This window comes from Ovis aries, chromosome 6 (genome assembly GCF_016772045.2).
Source record: "Ovis aries strain OAR_USU_Benz2616 breed Rambouillet chromosome 6, ARS-UI_Ramb_v3.0, whole genome shotgun sequence".
Taxonomy (NCBI): Eukaryota; Metazoa; Chordata; class Mammalia; order Artiodactyla; family Bovidae; genus Ovis; species Ovis aries.
The window spans coordinates 30116493-30141789 of record NC_056059.1 but is presented as its reverse complement, the minus strand read 5'-3'; the positions used below and the strand labels follow the sequence as shown (position 1 = coordinate 30141789).

At 37.6% G+C, this 25297-nt stretch overlaps 1 protein-coding gene across 9 annotated transcripts in view; it reads left to right on the top strand.

Annotated features, from left to right (window-relative positions):
- Positions 1 to 25297, top strand: part of BMPR1B (bone morphogenetic protein receptor type 1B) — a 454039-nt gene that overhangs the window by 340796 nt on the left and 87946 nt on the right. The window contains exon 1 of one of the 9 annotated variants that reach the window (XM_027970726.3): positions 4992 to 5282. In XM_027970726.3, coding sequence (XP_027826527.1) covers positions 5210 to 5282 — 73 coding nt within the window. In that variant the 5' untranslated portion in view covers positions 4992 to 5209. 9 annotated transcript variants of the gene reach the window in all.

Here is a 25297-nt window from a genome sequence, read left to right as displayed (position 1 = left end):
GCTGCAAATTAGAATGGGGTGGGGAGGCAAGAGGCAGCCTGAAAGCCACTGAATTTGTGGCCTTTGTAAACCCCAGAGTCAGGAAAAAAGGTTTTTTGCACACTTGAGTTCTATTGTTTATTTTTTCTCTGATAAGGGAGTAACTTTTTATGTTATTTTGTAAGTGTAAAGCTGAAAATTGGAATGACATGACGCATTAGCCAGTACAATTCTGAACACACTTTTCTATTTTTTGCGCAACTAGTGTGAAAGTATGAAAACTATTTTACTGCAAAACTCTGTGGCATGGTAGGTACTTAAAATGCTATAACTTCTAACAGGAGCAAGGAAAGAACTGTTTATGTGTCTGTGTGTTTGAGCAGAAGTTTAAAAGTAAACATTCCAAACAATATTAGCAGAGATGTTCAAGTGTTAAAGAAAATAACACTCACCTTATTGTTTTCATGGAGACTATTAAGGAAATTGTTGCATTTTCTTATATAAAAAGGAAAATATTTTTCATCTAATCTCAAAAATTTTGCTAGTTTCTTTTGAAACACAGTCAGCTGCAAGAAGTAGTTGTGGTCAGGTCATACAATGGAGACTGTGCAGACACCCCATTCAGAGGCCAAGGCATTGCTTCCCATGCATGTAAGATAAAATAAAAAATCAAATTAGGAGCTATAGGGCCCTTCCTTCCAATGTCTCTCTCCCGGTCTGCTTTTCCAGCCCAGTTTCTCTGCTCTCAAGGCATATCCAGGATTTCATGTTCTCCGCAAACATTGCTCTTTTTCTTGCTCATAAATGTCTGTACTGTCTGTTCTCTTTGCTTGGAATCCCTCTGCCCTCCCTTCACCCAGTGAATTCCTACTTATCTTTGAAGACCTAGTTCAAATGCCTCTTCCCCACAAGTCCAATCCCACCCCCGGCCAGAATTAATCTTTGCTTATGCACTGTCTTTCCTGTGTTCCCTGGGCAGAGCCGGCCATGTCTGTAGAGCCTTGTCGTGATTTGGGTGTGTTTGTCTTCACCCACTACAAGGTAGGTTTTGTCCTATAGGCAGGTATGGTGTAATGCTCCCATACCCCCTTCACTGGACACAGTCCCCCACATAGAGTTTAAAAAACTCTGTCTATACATAAAATCAGGAGATTTGGAGGAGTTTTATGTGAAAATAAGTCGCAAGTTGAAACTGTTATAAAGTAGTCTCATATTTCAAACTCTTTCTTGTATTTCTTCAATTACATAATGATTTAATAAATGAGGTACATAAAATAATTAAATATTTGCCTTTGTGAGTATAATATGAATTTTTAAAATGCAATTATCCTAAGATATATATATGTATATATTATATCCTTGTTTTAGTGATATCATTTGTGATGGCAAATGAAGAATTTGGCAAATGTCATATTAAAGAACATTATTGTTAATAAGGATTTTGGTTTTTTTTTTTTTTTGGTCAAGAGGCAGGAGAGTGATTAGTGAAAGTTGTCAGGAAGTTGACTATTTTCTGATGTCCTCCTGTGTACTGGGCACTGTATTCAGTAATTTCTGTTCATTTACTTGTCTAATTGGTATAACAATCTTAACAGGTACTGAGTAGATTATAGAACAGAGAGCTTAAATAATTTTCCTAAGATTATACAGATGACACAAATAGGCTTTCTCTACAAGATGGATCCACAAACCTAGAATAAGTGCATTTGTGTATGAGTTCTACAGATGATACAGAGTGATGACTTGTATTCATATTGGTAATACTAGCTGCAGTCTTTTTTCTTTCCTTGCCCCTCTCAGGTGTACAAATTCAATTTGATACCTTTCTTTCAATATTCTCTCAGAGCTTTCTTTGAAGCCTCATTTGGTGTGTACAGTGAGTGGGCTAAATCATATGCAAATATGGATTTTTTTTTCTTTGCCAAGTCAGATTTCTGATCTGCATTACAAGAATTTTTAAAGATCTTTTGAGCCTGTTTGTCTGGAATTGAAGTATGTGTTTTATACAACATCTCCTGCACTGTTGGTGTCTGAAAGAAAGGTGAAAGGGTTAGTTGCTCAGTCATGTCCGACTCTTTGCGACCTCATAGACTGTAGCCCACTGGGCTCCTCTGTCCATGGAATTCTCCAGGCAAGAATACTGGAGTGGGTTGTCATTTCCTCCTCTAAGGGATATTCCTGACCCAGGGATTGGACCCATGTCTCCTGTATTGCAGGCAGATTCTTTACCATTTGAGCCATCAGGGAAACCTGGCATATGTTAAATGGTAAAGGCAAAATGGAGGGAATTAATAGGGCTACCTCTTGAATTTCTTCAAGTAAGTTTAAAAAAAAAGGAAGAAAGAAAGAAATCTGTATTGCCAAAAACTTTGACTAAATGAAAAACTCTCCTCACACTTCTAATTTTTACTTCTATTCACATGAGTGAGTGTGTGAGAGTTGCTCAATGATGTCCAACTCTGTGCAACCACATAGACTGTAGCCCGCCAGGCTCCTCTGTCTGTGGAATTCTCCAGGCAAGAATACTGGAGTGGGTTGCCATTTCCTTCTCCAGGGGATCTTCCTGACGCAGGGATCGAACCTGTGTCTCCTGCATTACAGGCAGATTCTTTACCATCTGAGCCACCAGTGAAAGTGAAAGTCACTCAGTTGTGTCCGACTCTTTGCAACCCCGTGGACTATATAGTCCATGGAATTCTCCAGGCCAGAATACTGAAGTGGGTAGCCTTTCCCTTCTCCAGGGGATCTTCCCAACCCAGGGATCGAACCCATGTCTCTTTCATTGCAGGAGGATTCTTTACCAGCTGAGCCACAAGGGAAGCCCTCTACTCACATAATTGGAGATTCAGGTTCAGGGACTCATCTTATATTCTGAAATCTTAAACCTTTATAAAACTTCATTAAGCCAGTTCATGCTCGAAAGCCTGTCAGTTATTTACATGATAGATAGCCTAAACTCTGTGGCCTTAATTCAGAGTCCTGCAGTCTGCTTCCACTCTGTCTAGCTTTCTTTCCAGCCATTTACTGTAGGAGCCATCTGTTCCAGTAAGGTTGTTTTTGTCTCATGCTATTGCACAAATGAAATATTTAATCCTGCCTCTAATCCTTGCTCATATAATTTCCTCTCTTTTCATCTCCTCTATCTCTGTATAAGTTCAATTCATATTTGAGCATCCAACTCTGCCTTCAATGTTGGTCCCAGTCTAATCCATCCCTTACTCTGATTTTCCATCTTTATTCCGTTTGAAGACACTTCATTTTGAAGTGACTACTGTTTTCTACTTAGTTCTCTATTATATAAACGCCGCTTTTTCTATGGTGCTGTGAACTTCTTGAGTGCATTTACTTCAGCTAGCACATAGTTCATCAGAAATGGTGGCTGGTATGTCTTGTTTTGAACTGAATTAGGATTTTGGGGGGAGAGCAACTATTCTCTCTTTATGCTTTGTACCATTTGTGGATGCCCATATTGGGGAAATGTGAGCAGTGGGAACTGTCCCACATTTTAGCCATTCACTCTTCATCCCAGAGCTCAAGGCTAGGTTCCAAATTGGCAGTGGAACCATGTTGTGATGTGGCACTGAGCCGAATGTAGAAAGTTTGGACAAGAGGTTCTATTTGCTTGATTTTGGTCTGCTCTTCACTCACATGACCCCTTTGATCCTGATCACTCTTATTCATTTTAGTATGCCTCAGTCTCCCTAAAAGGAATATGGATAAATGATACTGAAAGATTATTTCATTTACCTCCCCAAACTTCTATTTTCCTAAAAAGTAAGGTGTGTGGATTCTGTGAAATGCTTTAACATGTAGTTTAAGCTTAGAATATTCCAAAATTTTCTATGTGGTTAAAAATATTATATTGGTGTGAAATTCCATTTCATGAAATGGAACTGAGGATGTTGGATTGATAGTATTAATAGAATTTATTAAATCCTAACAAGCAATTGTTCAGCTACTCTAAGACTGAGAATAGATTTGAATGCCACATTAGGATAGTGCTGGGAGTTGCTGGTGTATGTGAAGAGAAGTGGGGGTGTCTCTTAAGAAGAAGATAGCAGAGATTTTTTTTTTCCAAGAAAGTAATTCATAAAATTTCAAGTAAAAACATTCTAATGCTTAGATATAACCATTGAATTATGTCTCTGCTCTCATACTCATATATCCTTTATCATGCAAATAGATTAGATTTAATAACTACTTTTGTTTGTATCTGTCTATGGTGATATTGTTCTTTCTATAACACTGAAAATTTGTTCATATTTTTTGCTGTTCTTTAGTTATCAACAGTTCCCAGCATGAATCAGAGTCTTTTAAAATGTCCCTTAGTATCAGACAGGTCACCCAGAATATCATTGGAAAGTTGAAATATTACAAAATATTCATAGTTATATTGAGGCACAATTGTAATTAACATGTAAAACATTGAATAACTTACCTTGGTTTTATTCACATGATAAAATAGGTTAGGTCATAGCAGGTTTTTTTTTTTTTGTCTCTATAGAAAACTTTAAAGTATAGTCATATCAAATTAATTAATGAATAGCTTAACTGAAATCTTTCAACTTGGAATATTCATTAAAGATGCCTTTTGTATATGACCCTTTTTTGTATCCATGCACTTGATTCAGAAGCATGTGCCTCATTATATAAATGTTGATGTAGTGTGAGAAAATGCCGTAACATGACACTTTGCTGTGTTGCAACATTTCTATCGTGTTATCAAAGAAAAACTTTTTATTTCTTCTTGTCTTTCTACGATTCCCAAAGAATTACCATTCATGGCAGAGGGGAAAAAAAAAAAAGCAAAAACCCTTAACAGAAGAAATAAACAGTTCCATGTCAGCACAGTATAGGTGTGTGTCTCTCCGGAATGTCTCCACAGCTGCCCAGGAGGTGTGGGGACTTCGGCGTGGTCAGTCCAGAGAGAAGTCCCGCCTGCCCTGGCCTCTGTGTGGACAGCTGGGTCAGGCTCCTTTCTTAAGAAAACAACCCAGCCCGGGGTCCTCACCGCCCTTTGTTGTCCTCCCCACGAGGTGATCAGTTGAAGTCTCCGTGGTGACAGAACCAGTTTGTAACAGGCTTGTCTTTCACGGTCCTGTGTAGGGCTTGCTGGCAGGCTTGCCGGAAGCTCTGACAAGAGTGGCAGCAGAGGAGTCTCCGTGAAAGAAGCAAGGCAAGAAACAGGAGGCTTAAACAGGCAGGTCACATTGACTGCTCTCCTGCTGCAATGGGTTGGCTGGACGAACTAAACTGGCAGCTTCACATTTCCTTGCTCATTCTTCTGTCTATGCACACGAGGGGTAAGAAGATCAGTGCCCCGCAGTACAGTGCTGACAGGGGGCTCCGTGAATGTCTGGTTTCGTGGTTTTTATCACAGAAGGGAAAGTTCAGGGCAGAAGTTCAACGGCTAAGCATTTCTAGCTCCCATCCTCCAACTGCTCTGTAACCTTACTACTTTCTCTGTCAGGGCAACGCTTTGTAGAGAGTGTGTCAGAATAATTTTAAAAGGGATGCAAAGCTTCTGTTTTCTCTAGCAGTTAATTATGTGCAGTCGAGTTTGGAACTTTGAGTATGAGGTTGATTGTCAACATACTGTGACAGTTTATATGATGAATTTAAGAAAACAGTCTAATAAACTTTGTTTTGATCATTTAAATTTATTTGAGTATTGTTAGGTTTTTTATAGTTAGCTAATTAACTTTGAAGTTCATTGTAATTTTTACATGGATGCATTGAGTAAATCTGTAGTTTTATAATGGCAATAATTGTAATTTGTGAATATGTCAGATATTTACCCATATTTAAGAACAGGGGCTTTCTTAGTGATCATTTTGTTCAGAAGAATTATTCTTGTATAAAGTTGCCTAAAGGAGAAAAAAAATTAAATTATTTTAAAGAGCTAAAAAGTAATTATGAAAGTAGGTGAACTATTTTCAAGTTAGAAGAAGGATAACTTAAAATGAAATAATTATCTGTGATAGTGATTGGTAGTGAGGAAGTCACAAAGTTGTAAATAAGGAAATAGCCCCTTTATAAAATTAAGCCAGGTGACAAAGGGAATATGTGTGAGGTCGAAATACATTTACAGGTCAGCCTCATATATCTGTGAATGTATTTAATAGAACTTATTTGGCAGTACTGTTTACTTGAGAAGCATGTATTACCAGTTGGCATATATTTGGATTGACACTTATAAGATTAATTTTTCATAATCTCCCAGTGTTCCAAAACACTATATAAGTATTATATTTTATTGCTTGGCTCCATGAAAAAATGCTTTTAATTTCTGGTTATAGATATGTGTAATTCAAAAGACTTTTGTATGTTGATAGGGAAACAACATGTTATTCATTCACTTCGTTTACTAATTTATTTTTCAAAAATTGTTATAATCTGGTACCTTCTAGAAGAGACAGAAGGACCTCAGGGAAACTTTCTTAAGAATGTCCCAAGAAACTCAAAGCATGATATATATGAGGTGAAAGATCTTACTCCTCTACTCATGCTACCACTATTGCTTGATTGCCTAAGGGCAATTTTTCATTCCCTTTTTATCCTTTTCCTTGAAACCTATGAATACATAAACTATTTATCGTATGTCAGTCAAAAGTGAAGAGGCTATGTGTTACAGACTGAATCTTTGAATCATAAATATTAGGATTAGAGTACACCTTAAAATAGTATTGTGTTTTTGACTTCAGTGAGAAGGTTGAAGCCCAGAGACATTCCCTGCTTTTTTCTATGAAGCATAACCTTTTTAACTCCCTGTTCGGAGCCCTTTCACATGAGTGCCCGTGTGGGTCTCTGTGTGTCTCCTAATTTATTTCATAGCATAGTGGTTAAGAGTATGAACTCCGGAGCCAGAATGCCTGGGTTTGAATCTTAGCTTTACCACTTACTAGATTGTAAACTAAATGAGGAGTCATTGGTGCCTTGATTTTCTCAACTGTGAAATGGGCATCATCATAATAATAATAATAACAACTAATCATAGGATTGACTTGATTACTAAATAATTAGTAAATACATACAAAACACTTAGAGGAGAGATAGTGCATACTATTGTCTAAGAGTTTGCTATTATTAGTATCATTAGTAATAATGTTCATCTGTATAGGAATAGGAGACAACCAATCTGGAAATGGAAATTGAGACAAGACTTTAGAAGAATTCCATAGCTCATCTTAGTGTGCTGTGCTTAGCCACTCAGTTGTATTTGCCTCTTTTTGTGACTCCATGGACTGGAGGCAACCAGGCTCTCTGTCCATAGGGATTCTCCATGCAAGAATACTGGAGTGGATTGCCATGCCCTCCAGGGAATCTTCCCAACCCAGGGATCAAACCCAGGTCTCCTACATTGCAGGCAGCTTCTTTACTGCAATGCAGACTGTGATTAACATACTGAATCTCAGTTTTTATTCCTAGCTTTGTCACTAATGAAATTTTCACTGTTTTTGAAGAATCTACCTGTAACCTTGTATAAAATAAGTTTCTTTTTTTTTTTCTGGGAAAAATGTATTTTCCTGTAAGAAAACAGAGTGTACTATAGAGAGAGACTATGAGCTCAACCAAGACCAAGTAACTTTGACTACTGAAGTTAAGTATTCATTGACAGCTTGTAATGCGTTATGATCATTAATTAGCATGTACTTCAGAAAGAATGATTATCACTAAGATAGGTATATATGAAGCATGGATCTTTGTAGTGGTCATGACTTATTAAGTGAATGACAAAGCCAAGATTAATGTTCTGAGACCTTAAATACTTATTTAAAGTAACTGTGTTTCAAAATGACAGCTTGAGACATTTGGAGAGTGTGTGCTTCAGGCTAATACAAATATTTAGTTATTTAAATATATGGAAACCTAAACATTCTACATGGAAGGAATATGTCCATTATTCCATTCCAATTCTACCTTAAATGGTACAAAGCTCTGCAAAGTCACACAAGTGGAACAGAGTAGCTAGGTTGGCCTGTGTGTGGGGTGATTCATCAGCCTAAATCTTATCACCGCTTAAATCTTATCTTAAACGTTTTACTTGAGGAGACATAGTCTAAGAAAAAAAAGGAGAAAGGGTACATGTTGGTAGGTTTTGAACAATGTGTTTTTTATATTGGCACATTGTGATTGCTTCAGGAATATATTTTTTAAAACTCGAGATATGGAATTGTCTCCTTCTAAAAGTGAAAAGATGACCTGTAATGGTGAAGAGCTGTAATGTTCATTTCTGCTTGAAATATAGCATTTTAGAGATTGATTTATTGATGCCACCCTGCCCCTTGTTTCTCAAATCACAGTAGGGAATTACAGGCAATCCTAATGAACATAGTACAACGTGTAAACCGTGTGTACCATCATTTTGGTCACTACCGTTCTTGTGAAGTTCTGCCAAAGGAATTTAGTGAGGTTATAAAGGTGATAGATTGAGGGAACTAAAAAGTAAAGGATGCTTTCTGTTTGTTCTAACACATTGGTGGCAACAATGCACCCTTCCTGACAAGGATGTTCCTCGTGCTCTGGCATTTTAAAAGGTGAGATGTTTATTTGGCTTCTTGTTAAATGTATATGTGAAAATTTTTGCAGTGCCGGTGCCCCCCCCTATAAAATCATAGTAATAGACTATTACAACAATCAGATTAAAATAAAAATTGGTAGCCAACTTTCGGTCTTTAGGAGTAGTTCTATATCAACGAAGAGTTACTGGGAAAAAGGCAAGATAGGACTTAGCAGCAGCAGCAGGAAGTAGGTATTAGCTCTTTTGGAATAGAGGGAAGCCCCCAAACCAATGAACAAAAGCATGTCCCAGTCTCCATGGCCCTTGCAGTTTTACATAGCCAGTATTTTACATCCTGCTACTTCATTGCCAGGTCATATTTCGTGCATTTCCTACTGTAATATTTGTGTTTGATCTGGTTGACACTGATTTAAAACTATTATATTTTCAGTAGAATTAAGACAAATAGGAAATGCAGTAACAGGAGGATAACAAACATTGCTGTGAATGTGTAGTTTCAAAATTAAAATGGTAATATTGCTGTAGGGCATCAACTTTGGGTAATATTTTTAAGTGAAAAATGATCCTTGTTGCCATATGGCACACTATAGTGAAAATCTGAACTGTTAGACCAACACATCTGTTAAATGCATAAACATGGGTCTGTGTTTAAAATGTTTTCTACTGCAGCTATTATGTGGCATTTCCAACAATTAATCTTGGGCTGTTAATCGGGAGTAACTGCACCTTGTGGTGAGCATCACAGATGTAAGAAATTTGATCTCTGTGGCAATTTACCTGGGAGGAAAGTGGCTAAATTATACTTCTCAATTTAAATTCTGCAGAGTAGATTGGATTAAACACATTGACATTACTATTGAGTGCAAACACAAATTATTTAGTTTTATCATTTGTTATGAGAAGTTACCTTCTTTCAATATGTAGTGATGGCTACCATGTATTTAAGGCATATGTATCTCTCAATATCTGTGCATATATAATTTTAACCTTTAAATTACAAATACATGAAAGCTTCTGAAAACATATTAATGTTGTAATAGATCAGAGTTCAGATTAGTTTTTTTGTGTGTGTCTTTGTGAGCCAGTTGAATTTGAAATAACATTTTACAAATCTTTTATTGACTTAACTGCTAGGAACAAATTTATGAATATGTTTTTTCTGCTAACTTTTCAAATGTATAAATCTCATTTTTAGAATTCGGACAGGACATTAGGCAAATCTTTAAGTAAGACAGTGTACTGACAATTAAAATCAGCTACATTGTCTATCAAGCTTTCTTATGCAAAATTTTAGGTTCAGATGGACCCTTTTGGTCTTGATTATTATACGTTTTCCCATCTGTAAAATAATTACTCTGCTCATCATAATAGATGTGTGTGGGTAAATATTCATATTAAAATACCTAAGGATGATTTTTTGACTATGAGCTCAGAATAACCTCATTCTTATTTCTAGGCCCTGCTACTTTTCACTTTATGCTAGAGAAGCTGCAGCTTTTGGAGTAACTGATTTCTTGCTTGATATCAGCTCCATCACACTCCTTGCATAACTAATTACCTTCCATATTGGTTAATAATGTGTCTACAATCACATTAGTAGTATTGACATTTTGGGCAAAAGAACAGAAACTGAAGTAGAGGAAGAAGTTTAATGGAGACCTCAAGAAAAGCTAAAGGAAACACAGCCTCATGGGACCCAGAGAGGCCACTGGACCTGAGTTTCTACTCATCCATGTCTGTGAGGGACCTCATGGACATTGCCTTCTTTTCTCTGTGTGTCTTTTCCCTTCTTTCTGTTTACAAGTTGTTACCAGACATTCCATGCATTACAAGATCCAGACCTTTCTACGTCCTTCCAGGCTTGCATTAGTGAGGCTCTGACTCCTTTGCAGCTCATCTCACTACTCAGTGGTCAGCAAGCCACAAAGGCCTTTCCTGTCCGGAATGATCCAGACTCCTCTTTCTTTCCACATATGTTGTTTCCATAGCCCGTAAAGTTCTTTTCTACTCTACTTATTCATTTGCTTAAGTATCACTAAGTTTTCCTGAACAATCCAAATTAAATGAGATCCACTTGATATAATCCCTCATTGTAAGTTTTATTTCAGTTTTATAGTACATGTGATGTATCATTATATGTGTCACTCTCCTGTTGAAAGCTCAGCTTCTCAGAGGAAGAACCATGTCCATCTCATTTATTGCTGAATTCCAGTGCACAGTACAGTGTTTGGCCTGCAGAGGAGTCTACTTCCTTAGACATACTCATTGTTTTGCACATGACCCAAAATAGTGTCTGCATTTTATGATATTTGAAGAGCTTCTTTCCTTAGCTCTCCAAACTTAACTGATAAACATTTCACTGTTTCTTGTTTTTAATTCTTTGGAGAGAGAATTTGATTGACTGCTGACCCTAAGCAGTAATCAGATGTGAGTCAAATAGGATGTGTAGTCACCCGATGCCAAGATGGGCACCAGACAATAATTGACACTGTGGACAGTGGAAGTTTGTTCTAGAAGAAGTTTTGGATTAGGTTGACAATCAAAAACACCCAATATAGCTGCTACTGGAATTTAAAATAGCAATATGAACACCTCTAGTACACTGGCGACCCACTCCAGTACTCTTGCCTGGAGGATCCCATGGACAGGCTTTGTAGGCATGGGGTCACTGGGAGTCTGACACGACTGAGCGACTTCACTTTCACTTTTCACTTTCACGCACTGGAGAAGGAAATGGCAACCCACTCCAGTACTCTTGCCTGGAGAATCCCAGGGACGGGGGAGCCTGGTGGGCTGCCGTCTATGGGGTCGCACAGAGTTGGACACAACTGACGCGACGCAGCAGCAGCAGCAGTATTCCTTTGCTTGTAATGAACTCCTATTGGCTACCAAGTGACTTATTAGCTATATGAGTAGAAAAATTATAAAACATGTACTTTATTTTTTACATGAATTTTGGTATTCAGGAGATGTCACTACCAAACGTTGTTGATTTTAATAGTAACTGAAGTGATATGGTTTTCTTTACTCTTTAAGAAAAGATGCTATAGAAACTCAGGATACTAAAGGTGGTGGCAAAAATAATACATGAAACAAGTACTGTAAACTCTTGGCAGATTTAGTTTTGTCAGATTGTTACATATAACTTTCACTCCTTTATTGAAACGGTAGTTGCACATCATATGTCTCACAAAGAATATCTCACAAATTTTACATTTTGATCCCCCAAAAGTCCACAAGTTTGTGGCTAGCAGTATACATTTCATTAGATTAGATTCTGGGAACTTGAGTGTCTGAAACTATGCTTTTGATCCCTTTTGGAGTCCAGGGGAGAATGAATATACACAACAAACTCACCTTTTAGAAACCTCTTAAGTACATGCAGAAGACTGGTTTTGGTGCATAGGTTTTTACTGCTTGATTCTGTGGTCATAATGTGAGGACATCGTGTCTCCATATTTACCTTACTATCTTCACAATTTTAACGGGAGTTTTAAAGGTAAGGAAATAGAGACTTATATCACTTCTGCATTAATTGTGGAACGTCAGCATTGTGGGAACTGCATTGGTAATATATCAGCCAAGTGTGAAAGAATTTAATATAATACGGCATCTTAAAATTCTTTATGATTATTTCTGTTTTCCTTTAAACTATGCCAAGGCCAATAGTATATGGCTTCAGAAAATCTGAGGCCAGGTTTGTTTTGTAAACTTTGCATAAAATTATCTTTCCGCTATTATGTTTGTAGAAATATTCATGTTGAAACTATGTCTTTGCTAAATCTTTCAGCTTTATTTTGGTTTCTCTAAAAGAAAACTATGACAATATTTTTCAAATCTGAAAAATAATAACCTGCCAATTGTAATTGTGTGTACTTTTAATGATGGTGCACTTTTTATGGGGCTAAATCTCAATGGAATGTTTATCTTGGTTAGAGTCAATATGCTCAATTGCTTATTGTTTATAAATTCCATTATGATTTATATGTTTCTTTCTTGAAAAAAGAAAAGGTTAATGTTGTAAGAGTAATATGCTGTATTTGCCCATTAACTATTAACTCATTTAAGTGAGGGGATGTGCAGCTCATTGGAGGAATATTCGACTGGTTCTGAGTTTAACTCAGGCGCTTAAATCATCTGAGTTATCGAGAACTGTGCAGTGACCTGGAAAACAACAAAAAAAGAGTTTCATCAGGATGTAACAGAAGAAGGGTAGATGCCACTTAATTGAGGTTACTAAACAAATTGCCTTTTTACTTCCATACTTTCTTATACATATTATATATATCTACATACATATGTTTCTTATATGTATGTTTTCATAAGGTTATTACAGTTTATTGAAATCAGAGACTATCACTAAATATTTCCTACTTAATTTCCTATGCCCTGAATGAAAACGTGTTCAAATTGGGGAATGGGTTTAGAGGAAAGGGACCCTCATGATGAATTGAATGATTTTACTGACATAAGACATTCTTTCAGTGGGTATTTTTGAAGATCGTTTTTGGCTGTATTTTTAAAAAGACACTAAACAGTTTATTCATAAAATGCATTTTGGTAGTTAATATGAATATTGTTAATCTACCCTACTTAACCTCTTCTAGTGAAAATATAGTTTTCTGTCTTTTTTTGTTAGACTTAATGACAAACATCTTGCAAATTAGATTTTCATATATTTCATCTCTTTCTTATGCTCAATTTAATCTATCAAAGCCACACATTGTAGAAGACATCTGGTATTGAGCTTAGGCAGCTGGGTTTCATTTGTAAAGGTTTTGAGCAAATTTCGGTGCTTGCCAACAATAATATAGCAGTTGGCCAATGTGTTTTCTTTGTGGCAGCTTGGTGCCGTGTGGCAGGAGAGACCTGAATTCAGGATCAGGTGATTTTCTGGCCTCTTCCTGGCTTGACTGGAAGGACTTGAGGATTTTATGCAGGTGTTGCTGTGACCACTGGCTGGGTGAGGGGCCTGCTGCAGTGGCTAGTGAATGAGAATTAGTTGATGAGCAGTGTGCAATCAGCAGTGATCCATTTGAGAAACAAGGAGTCTGCAGTTTTCCTCACAGCATGGTTCAGTGTGTTTCCGACATCAGAGTCACTGTAGGTCACTTTAAAGATGCAGCCCCCTATACCCCATCCCAAATCTACTGAACCAAGTATTTGGGAGCTGAGCCCAGAAAGCTGCAGTTGATTAAGCTACCTCAAGGGATTTGGCACATACGGCATTAGAGTTAATAAATTTCAGTTCATTCTTTACCTGCAGACAAAACCTCTAACCCCCTTTTTCTGACCAAGAACTTATTTATATTAATGGTATTTAAAAAGAATTGTCAGAATTTGTTGCAGAAATAACTTACCTACATATCTGGTTTTGGTGTCCTTTCATAAGTTACTGCATTAGTATGACCTGTTGTTTAATGAGACAGTTGTCCTGGCATTATTAAAATATTGTCCCTAATGATGAAGAAGGGATCCTAAGTCTTAATTTATTTGGAAGAATCCAAATCTGGAATGAAGGATTTCTTGAAGGGTGAAACAAAAATGTGAATCCCAGGTACATTCAGGTACATTAATTAAGTCATTTCTCTCTCCAGATTGTCATAGCTCACCTGGTTGGCTCTTGGAAATCTTTTCAGAGTTTGGCTCTGTGAACCACCTTCAGAAAGCTCCTTATTATTGCTGAGATGCTTCGGAGTCCTGTTGTTGTTGAGTTGCTAAGTCCTGTCCAACTCTTTGCAATCCCATGGACTGCAGCACTCCAGGCTTCCCTGTCCTTCGCTATCTCCTGGAGTTTGCTCAAACTCATATCCATTGAGTTGGTGATGCTATCTAACCATGTCATCCACTGTTGCTTCCTTCTCCTGCCCTCAATCGTTCCCAGTGTCAGGGTCTTTTCCAAACAGTTGGCTCTTCGCATCAGGTGACCAAAGTATTGGTGCTCCAGCATCAGTCCTTGCAATGAATATTCAGGGTTGATTTCCTTTAGGATTGACTGGTTTGATCTCCTTGCAGTCCAAGGAACTCTCAAGAGCCTTCTCCAACACCACAGTTCAAAAGCATCAATTCTTCGGCACTCAGCCATCTTTATGGTCCAACCCTGACATCGATACATGGGTACCGGAAAAACCATAGCTTTGACTAGATGGACCTTTGTCAGCAAAGTGATGTCTCTGCTTTTTAATACACTGTCTGGGTTGATCATACCTTTCCTTCCAACGACTAAGCATCTTTTGATTTCATGGTTGCTATCACCATCCACAGTGATTTTGGAGCCCAAGAAAATAAAATATGTCATTGTCCCCTGAGCCCTGTACCCACCTCTAATTATATTCAACATGTTATTCCTAATGCAAATAGTTTATCTTTGTAGCAATATAGGCAGTTTTGGTGACTGTTCTGAAATAAACCAAGTCATAACTCTCTTCTTTGCTTCTGCTGGAAAAGTTCTATGCCAGAATTCTTACCTAGTGTTGTATTTTTGTTTTATTGGTTCTGAGTCCAGAATTGAGTTTTCCAGACAAACACTTATGAGTTCCAGGGCAGTATGGAAACACACCCAGGGAATGTGTGGTTTGAAGTGAGGATTGCCTCTTTGGAAGTGAATAGAGTAGTGACTGTTGTTGAAATGTCATTAAATGGAAATGTACTTTTCACCTTATCTTCCTTTGGAAGTTAGCGCTCAAGATAGTCACTTTAGAGAGTTCCTGCATTCCCTCAGGGACCTGATTTGCAATAAACATACACATAGTGCTTAGTATAAGCAGCCAGCACCCCAGAAAATACAGCGTGAAAAGAGGGTAAGAGAAGGGGCAGTCTGAGTGTTTGAGATTGTCTCATTTCATGATCCATGTCATGCATGGGCTACATCTGCAGCTTTTTAAAGTTTTTGGAGGAAGCTCAGCAATGCAGCTGTCTCTAATGTACTGTGAACCTTGAAAAGGAATTTCCTTTCAAGTAACAGCGGAAGTAGTTTGTGTGTGGGATGATGGAGCTGAAGGTTTTCTTCAACAGAGAATAAAGTGCCATTATATAAACAAACATCTACACAATCTAAAGTAAGCCCCGTAAAAACAAATGTTACAGGCACCTACATTGCTATTTGAAAAGACCTAGTTAATTTTAATGATCTACTTGTGTTCTCTCATTTTCACAAGGGAGGAAGCATGGCACACAGTTGTTAGGCGACTTACCCAAATCTCACTGTTACTTCTAGTGGCTGAACCAGAATTTGGAGTTGCAGAGGTTTTGTTCTTGTTCTTTGAGGAATTACATTTAAATTGGACGTTATGATTGCTATTTAGGCTGAATCTTTGGAAGTCAAAGTCTTTGCCACATGAACATTTTTATTTAAGAGACACATTATAGAAACACACAGCACAACTACCACAAATGAATATTCCAGGGTATGAATAAAGCTCAGAGATGATAACTTCTGCTTAGATTTTCCCACTTACTATAATACATAATATTTTGTAAAAAGTACCATATGTTCAGCCACATTTAGACTGTCATAATTTAGTGCTTGGATTTCCCTGGTGGCTCAGCGGTAAAGAATCCTCCTGCAATGCAGGAGTCACGGGTTTGATCCCTGGGTCAGGAAGATCCCCTGGAGGAGGAAATGACAACTAATTCCAGTATTCTTGCCTGAGAAATCCCATGGACAGAGGAGCCTAGAGGGCTACAGTTCGTGGGGTTGCAAAAGAGTTGGATATGACTTAGCAACTAAACAACACAACAATTTAGTGCTTACAGAAATGCAACTTATATTCAGTTTGTTCTCAGCCACAGTACCTCGCCATCTGAGGTGGGAAGGCAAAATTAGCAACACAATTGAGTTATTTTCTAAGGAAAAAAAATCTCTCTTGCTGTGAAGAATGGAGCATCCGTCCCTTTTTCCTCTTCCTAAGATTTTCTGCAAATGTTAATCTAAAGAGATTACTTGTGAAGTATCTTGAGTAGCTCTGACTGCAAATAAGAAATGTGATCTGCGGCTTTACACAAAAGCGAATGCTCTCACCTCTCCAGATTTATTTCTTAATGCTAAAATTACAAGGTCATTGTTCCTTCCTATTGTAGGGTATCACTTATACATGGCTCCTTTTAGATTTACACATTTGAGTTTTATGGTCAGGAGCAGTAGCTGTAGAATGTTTTAGTATAATCGATGAACTGTCTTTACCAGATAAAATTGCTGTGGTGTTTATACTAATCTCTTCTACCTCTTCCTCAGTCACTGGGAATCCACACTGTGATTCTGCAAACTGAATACTTGGTCTTTTCTTCTGGGACTTTGTTTTCGTTTTTTAATTTCTTTTTAAGGAATTTTTGAATTTGTGTTGAAAATTTCTTATCACCTATTTGTACTTGGTGTGTGAGCAAAATTATCCATCCCGTGGAAAAGTTCTGTAATGTTTTACTTCTTTGTCTAGATTCTTTGTTTATTATCCCCTTGGCTTTCAATAAATCATTACTTTATTTACAAAATAATCAAAATGGTCTAGGGCTTAAAAAGAAAAGTATATACTTATAGTTCTATTAAGTACTAAGCTAACAGACAATATTTTACTTGTGATTTTATAATTCATAAATCCAAGGATACAAATATCTGCATTGTAATCCATTCACATGTAAATGCCTGTGTTTATAGATAGTAAGCACTGAGCAAGTTAGGTATATTGGCTCTTCTAGATATAAAAACTTACTATGATTTTATAGTTTAATAGCTATAGTAATTAAAATAGTGTGGTTATGGCCTAGGGTAGCCATAGATTTATGGGACATGATAGAGAATCATATATATAGGGAAATAATGTGTCAGATGGGACATTAGAGATCAGTGGGAAAAGGCAGACTTATTTGAAAACCTCACTTCATACCATGTATAAAATTCATGAAACAGGAGAAAAATAATCATCTCCAAGTATGTCATAAAGCTAAAGGTAAAATTCAAAAAGTGAAAATGTTTAGAAGAAAACAATAGCTGATGTTCCATGTATTGTCATAAACACTTCATCATTTAAATGCCACAAAACATGAGATAGGTGCTCTTATCCCCCCTATCCTATAAAGGAAGAATCAGGTTCAGAGAAGTAAATTTGTTTCAGATTACACAGTAATACATGGTAGAATATAGATTCAAATCAAGACAGATTGGTTCTTGTGTCCATTCCATTAGTAGCTATATAATACAATGTCTCTTAGAGTAAGACATTTGTATAGCTTAAAGTTAAAAAAAAATGCGAAGATCACAGAACATAAAGATATTATTTTAGAATTTCTAAACAGTTTAATTATTGGTAGTTCAACAAAGCAAATAATAAGCAAAAGGATGGCTTCCATACTTGGAAAACATGTTACAAGACATGTAACTGAGAAAAATTTAATATCAATTATATATAAAGAATGTCTTCCTAAATGAGAAAAATACCGAAAAAGGGTCAGAAGACATGAAGAGGCCATTGACAGGGTAGATGGCAGTACAAGAAAAGAAACTAAATAAGTAAAGTTAAAATAAAATGAGCTACCAAGTTAAAATTAAGAAATAGGCAAAATAAATCTGAGGTTTTCAAGCCTTGGCAGGGATGTGGAGAAATGGGAGCTTTCAAGGACTGATAAATGGAGCCTAAGTTGTTTTCAACCATTTTCAAAAGTAATATAAGATTTTTAGGTCTGGATCATAATTACATAGAAATATTCATAAGATAAAGCAATTTAGATATGATGTCAAAAGCACAAGCAGCAATAAAATAATAAATAATACAAAGTATCACCAAAGAAAAATACATCATCAAGAAGGTGAGAGAAGAGCCCACAGAATGGAGAAAACATCTGCAAATCATATATCCAGAGTTGGACTCAATTCCAGATTATATAAAGAACTCTTAAAACCAATAATAAAAGGTAATTCTTTTTTAAAATGGGAAAGGATTTTGACAGAAATTTCTGTAAAGAATATGTAGAGATGACCAGTGATCATATGAAAAGATATCTGCTCAGTGTCATTAGCTATCAGTTCAGTTCAGTTCACTCAGTCGTGTCTGACTCTTTGCGACCCCATGCACTGCAGCACGCCAGGCTTCTCTGTCCACCACCACTCCTGGAGCTTGATCAAACTCATGTCCATTGAGTTGGTGATGCCATCCACCTCTGTGGCCCCTTCTCCTCCTGCCTTCAGTATTTACCAGCATGAGGGTCTTTTCCAGTGAGTTAGCTCTTCGCATCAGGTGGCCAAAATATTGGAGCTTCAGCATCAGTCCTTCCAATGAATATTTAGACTGATTTCCTTTAGGATTGACTGACTTGATCTCCCTGCAGTCCAATGGACTCTCAAGAGTCTTCAAAAAAAAAAAAAAAGAGAGAGAGAGAGAGAGAGTCTTCTCCAATACCACAGTTCAAAAGCATCAATTCTTTAGCGCTTAGCTTTCTTTGTAGTCCAGCTGTCATATCCATACCTGACTACTGGAAAAACCATGGCTTTGACTAGATGGACCTGTGCTGGCAAAGTAATGTCTCTGCTTTTTAATATGCTGTCTAGGTTTGTCATCACTTTTCTTACAAGGACCAAGTGTCTTTTAATTTCATGGCTGCAGTCACCATCTGCAGTGATTTTGGAGCCCCCCAAAATAAAGTCTGCCACTGTTTCCACTGTTTCCCCATCTATTTGCCATGAAGTGATGGGACCAGATGCCATGATCTTTGTTTATTGAATGTTGAGTTTTAAGCCAGCTTTATCACTCTCCTCTTTCACCTTCATCAAGGGGCTCTTTAGTTCTTCTTCACTTTCTGCCAAAAGGGTGGTATCATCTGCATATCTGAGATTATTGATATTTCTCCTGGCAGTCTTGATTTCAGCTTGTGCTTCATCCAGTCCGGCACGTCTCATGATGTACTCTGCATGTAAGTTAAATAATCACTGTGGCAATATACAGCCTTGATGTACTCCTTTCCCAGTTGAACCAGTTCATTGTTCCATATCCCGTTCTAACTGTTGTTTCTTGACCTGATACAGGTTTCTCAGGAGGCAGGTCAGGTGGTCTGGTATTCCCATCTTTTGAAGAATTTTCAGTTTGTTGTGATCCACACAGTCAAAGGCTTTGGCATAGTCAGTAAAGCAGATGTTTTTCTGGAACTCTTGCATTTTCTATGATCCAGCAGATGTTGGCAATTTGATCCCTGGTTCCTCTGCCTTTTCTAAATCCAGGTTGAACATCTGGAAGTTCATGGTTCATGTACTGTTGAGGCCTGGCTTGGAGAATTTTGAGCATTACTTTGCTAGCGTGTGAGGGGAGTGCAATTGTGTGATGGTTTGAACATTCTTTGGCATGGCCTTTCTTTGGGATTGGAGTGAAAACTGACTTTTTCCATTCCTGTGGCCACTGCTGAGTTTTCCAAATTTGCTGGCATATTGAGTGCAGCACTTTCACAGCATCATCTTTTAGGATTTGAAATAGTTCAATTGGAATTCCCTCACCTCCTCTAGCTTTGTTCGTAGTAAGGCCCACTTGACTTCGCATTCCAGGACGTCTGGCTCTAGGAGAGTGATCACACCATTGTAGTTATCTGGATTGTTAATATTTTTTTAAATAGTTCTGTGTATTCTTCTTAATATCTTCTGCTTCTGTTACTTCCATACTGTTTCTGTCCTTTATTGTACCCATCTTTAACTGTCCGTGACATTCAAATCAAAACCACAAGATATTTGTCCACCCACTAGAGTGGCTATAATCGAAAAGATAATAGCCAGTGTTGGTAGAGATGTGGGGAAATTGGAATCCTTGTACACTTCTTCTGGGAATAGAAAATGGTGTAACCGATTTGAAAAAACAGTCTGTCAGTTCCTCACAGTGTTAAACATTCAGTTACCATATGCCCCAGATGTTTCACTCCTGAGTATCTGTCCAATAGAAGTGAGAACCTAATGTCCCCACAGAATTTGTACATGTTCACAGCAGTGTTATTCATAATAGCCAGTAAGTGGAAAACCCATATGTCCAGCAGCTGATGAATGGATAAACAAAATGTTGTGTATCTATATAATAAAATATTCTTTGGCAATAAAAATTATGCTATAACTTGAATAAAGTTTGAAAACGTCATGCTATGTGAAAGAAGCCAGATTCTAAGACCACATATTGTCATATTACATTTATATGAAAAGTCTAGAATTTAAAACTATACACCGATGTAAGACAGATTAGTAGCCTTAAGTTGCCTGGGATGGGGGGCCAGGGGCAAGAATAGGGAGTGACTGTTGATGGCTATTGGACTTGTTTGAGGGTGTTATGCACATGTTCTAAAATTGCATGATGATATAACAGCAAAACTCTGTGCTAAAAAGGATTGAATTGAACATGTTGAAAAGGTCGGTCTTATGGCATGTGAATTATGTTTCTATAAAGCTCCTAAAATATTCATGTTGTTGTTCATTCACCCAGTTGTGTCCAGCTCTTTGCAACCCCATGGACTTCAGCATGCCAGACCTCCCTATCCCTCACCATCTCCCGGAGTTTGCCCAAGTTCATGTCCATTGTATCAGTGATACCCTCTTATTCTCTGACGCCCTCTTCTCCTCCTGCTCTCAATCTTTCCCAGCATCAGGGACTTTTCCAATGAGTCGTCTCTTTGCATCAGATGACCAGAATACTAGCGCTTCAGCATCAGTCCTTCCAGTAATAATATTCACAGTAATTTTCATAGTAGTAGATAAAAAGCCAGTTTATGATAGTGGTGAATATGGCAGGAGAAGGGGTTGGTCCTCAATTGACTTTATTCTATAATTTATTCCTTTATGATAAAAAGCACCCCTTAAGACTGAACCCGATATTCTCTTTTTTTAGTGTGTTTGTAGAATTTTATGTAATAAAAGAGGTAACCCATAGCAAAATGCAGTACATAGCCACACCCTTACCTTCGTTTCAGCTAGAAAGCATGATGGGTTTTCCTTTCCTCTGAAAATTGAAGGAGCTTTGCACTGGGGCTGGTGGTAAATAATCTGGTTGCCAGTGTGGAAGACATAGAGATGTGGGTTTCATTCCAGGGTTGGGAAGATTCGCTGGAGGAGATCATGGCCAGTTACTCTAGTATTCAAGACTTGAGTTCCAGAAAATGTTCTCTACAAGGAAAACACTGAATTCAGGTTCCTGTGTTGACTGTTATTTTCTTTTTCTGATATCAATGATAATAGTATTTTACTTGTGAAATCAGAATTTTAGCGAAGAGGCTTTGTTATTTTACTTAGTTGATTTATGAGAAAAATTACTTGTGATTAAAAGTACCATTAGTTCTGGTTAAGATCATATCATTTTTCCTTTGTTAAAACTTAGCAGAGTAGCCCACCTGCAACCCTGCTTGTTCAGTTATTGCTTTTGGGAACAATTGGTCTTCATAATTCTGTATCTGGGCCTTATGGGGATCTGTTAATTTGCCTATGAATCTTTATCATTAACTCTCCCTACACAGATTAATAGATCATCCTGGGGACAGAGAGCATGCCTATAGGCTAGGAAGCCTCTTTCCAAGCTTTTCTCCTTGTTACTGTAGCAGAAACGCCTTTCCTGTAGAGTAGTTGGAAAACTGCCCACACTGACAAGCCCTTCTCAGATAGCAGAAACTCATAGTCATAACAAAAACATTTTTCCCCCAGAATATTGTTTCATACTTCTCCCACTCAGGGCCATGGCCGTCATTAGGATGGGAAAATGACCCCAGGGCCTTGAGGTTTGTACATCAGAGTATTAACAACAAGTGATGCTAAAGCTGATTCAGGAGAAGCTGGAGGGTGGTTGTGACAGCATTCAAATACTGTTGAAATACAGTTGCTCTATAGAGTACAGCTTAAGCAAGAGTTCTTTTGTTGAATTCTAGAACCTATAAACATAAGCGTGTTTGGAATGGTTTATTTAGAATCAAAGGATGAAAAAGTATGCAGAGCCAGAAGTCTGTGTAGGGAAATAGATGACACATGAAAGCTAGATTGCGACTAGACAGTGGTTTTCAAATTGTGGTCCCTGCATCAGTGTGACATGGGGACCTGTTGGAAATATAAATTCTCGTGTCCCAACCCAGATCTACTGAATCAAAAACTCCAGGGAATGCATCCAGAAAACTTTGTTTTTAATAAGCCGTCCAGTTGATACAGATGTGTGGTTAAAGTTTGAGAACTTTGAACTAAAATTATGTTGCTTTGTGAGTAAACTTGAACTTTATCCCACAGGCAATGGAAATTCATGGAGGATTTGTGAGCTGAGTTATGGTATGATTGGTGTTTTAGTTAGATAATGGAGTCTTCTGCCTTATTTTTCTAATAAAGGAATTTCAGTTTAGAAAAATTTTAAAATGTTACCACATCTAGCTATGTGATTGAATGCATATGTTTCAGAAGTGTCTATTATTTTGTAATACTTTATAATTAAATATGAGTTGTTTAAGGACTTAATAGAACTTTGGAAGTTTCAAACTTGAATGATTTTTATTCTCTATAAATTATAAAATGATGCTTTCTTTTGTATGCTGTTTTGTTCCCTGCACTGAAAACACTTTGCAGTTTTTATAGGACCTAGGTGTACTCTTAAATTATAAAGATATCCTCCAAATAATTTTAGAAAATGTCTGAGGGCGTTACCCAGGTCACTTTACTGTGTAATTTTTTCCCAAGTATGTTTTTCTTTTTAAATGTTTTCATTTTTCCTCTTAATCTTGTTATGCATCAGTAACACATGATGTGTTGGCATCCTCGGGAATTGCACATTTGTTCCAAGTGAAAAGGACTAGGTTCAGAAAATCTAGTCAGCCAGAAAGTTTACCCAACAGAAACCTATATTGAATCTAAAAATAATGTGCTCACATTTTCCATCAGAACTGAAATGGATTGAAGTCAGGAAGCCTCTATGAGAAGCTGACTGGGCTCTGCCCACCATGAACATGGCTTCTCATGTGACTCAGTGGTAAACAATCTGTCTGCCAATGCAGGAGACGCAGGTTCGATCCCTGGGTTGAGAAGATCTCCTGGAGAAAGAAATGGCAACCATCTCCAGTATTCTTGCCTGATAAAATTCCATGGACAGAGGAGCCTGGTGGACTTCAGTCCATGGGGTTGCCAAGAATTGGACGTGACTGAAACAGCTGAGCACACACACCCTACCTGAACAGCATGACCAAATACGTCATTTAGACCTATAACTTGCAGACAACGTGGCGAAAAAGATCTCTTTCCCAGAAGTCGGGCATGGGGCTGACTGCAAAGATCAGATTTTATCAACCCTCTCTTTAAGAGTCTTTAAGATTTAAGATACAGTACAGTGATTTATTTTACTTTCAGATGGTCTTATTTTTATGTTAACTGGAATGCTGGTATAGGGATAAATTGGGACTTTGGGATTAACAGATACACACTACTAATATATAAACAATGTGACCTACTGTATAGCACAGTATCTCTATTGAATATAGAGAACTGTATTCAGTATGTTACAATAACCTAAAGTGGAAATGAGTCTGAAAAAAGTGTGTGTATATATACACACACAATACACACTTTGTTGTACATCTGAAACATTGTAAATCTACTATACTTCAATTAAAGAATGCAGTAAGCATTTTTAATCTTTAATGATCTAATTCTATAAATATCCTAAAACATATTATACTCAGATCTTGGCTCAGAGTTAACTATTTGGGAAAAGGCAGGAGTCTTTTCTGATGGGAATCAAAATAATTGAAATGTAATTGTTTCCTAGCTACTGAATCCTTATGTGACTTTGGACATAAGCTTCAGTGTCTCAGGATGAGGTGACACGTTAAAATATTTAAATAGTTCATATGAGAAGTTGGTTTGGGGCACAGATACTGTTTTAAAAATAAACATAGAATGACTTGGAGAAACCACTTTTTCCTTAATTTAACATACTTTAATTGCACACCTAGTATCTTCCAGTGTTGTAATATGCCCTATGGGTTCAAGAAAAATATTCCATGATTACATCCTGGAGGGGAGGCAGGCACATACAAAGACTATTTTGGGAATGGGTAGGTGTGTATCTAACTTAAAAGGAGATATCTACTGAGTTTCCAATTAAAGGCTGATAAGGAGTTATTTGAGCAAAACAGATAGCCAGAGGGACCAACCCGAGCAAGATTCCAGAGAGCCCTGAGAGAGCACAGTGTGGCCAGAAGATTGAGTTTATTTAGTATAACTGCAGAGCTGAAGGTGAGGGGTAGTGAGTGGCTAATTTGAGATTGTAAGCAGGGCTGAGGAGATGAAGGTGTGTGTGAACCGGAGATGCAGAGATCCATGACTACCTTTTAGAAGGAAGTAACATACATAATCATATTTCCCACTGTCTTTTGGTTAATGGCAGTTTCATGCTTGTAGTTCATTAGGACCAAACCTTGGCATTACCCTTATCTCTTCTTTATCTCTCACGTAGTGCATATAGTCCATTAGAGAATTATTCCAAGACTATTTTTTTAGGGCTCCATGTACTCCACTTCTAAATCCTCTTTAGACTACCCTTTCCTGCTGTCACGGGGGTGTGTGTGCTAAGTCGCTTCATTCGTGTCCTACTCTTTGCGACCATATGGACTGTAGCCTGCCAGGGTCCTCTCTCCATGGGATTCTCCAAGGAAGAATACTGGAGTGGATTGTCATGCTCTCCTCCAGGGGATCTTCCTGACCCAGGGATTGAACCTCTGTCTCCTGCATTGCAGGCGGATTCTTTACCCACTGAGCCACCTCTTGTGAAGGCATTGCCCTGTTTTATGAAGATGAAGTTGGGGCTTCTTTAATGCAACACGAGG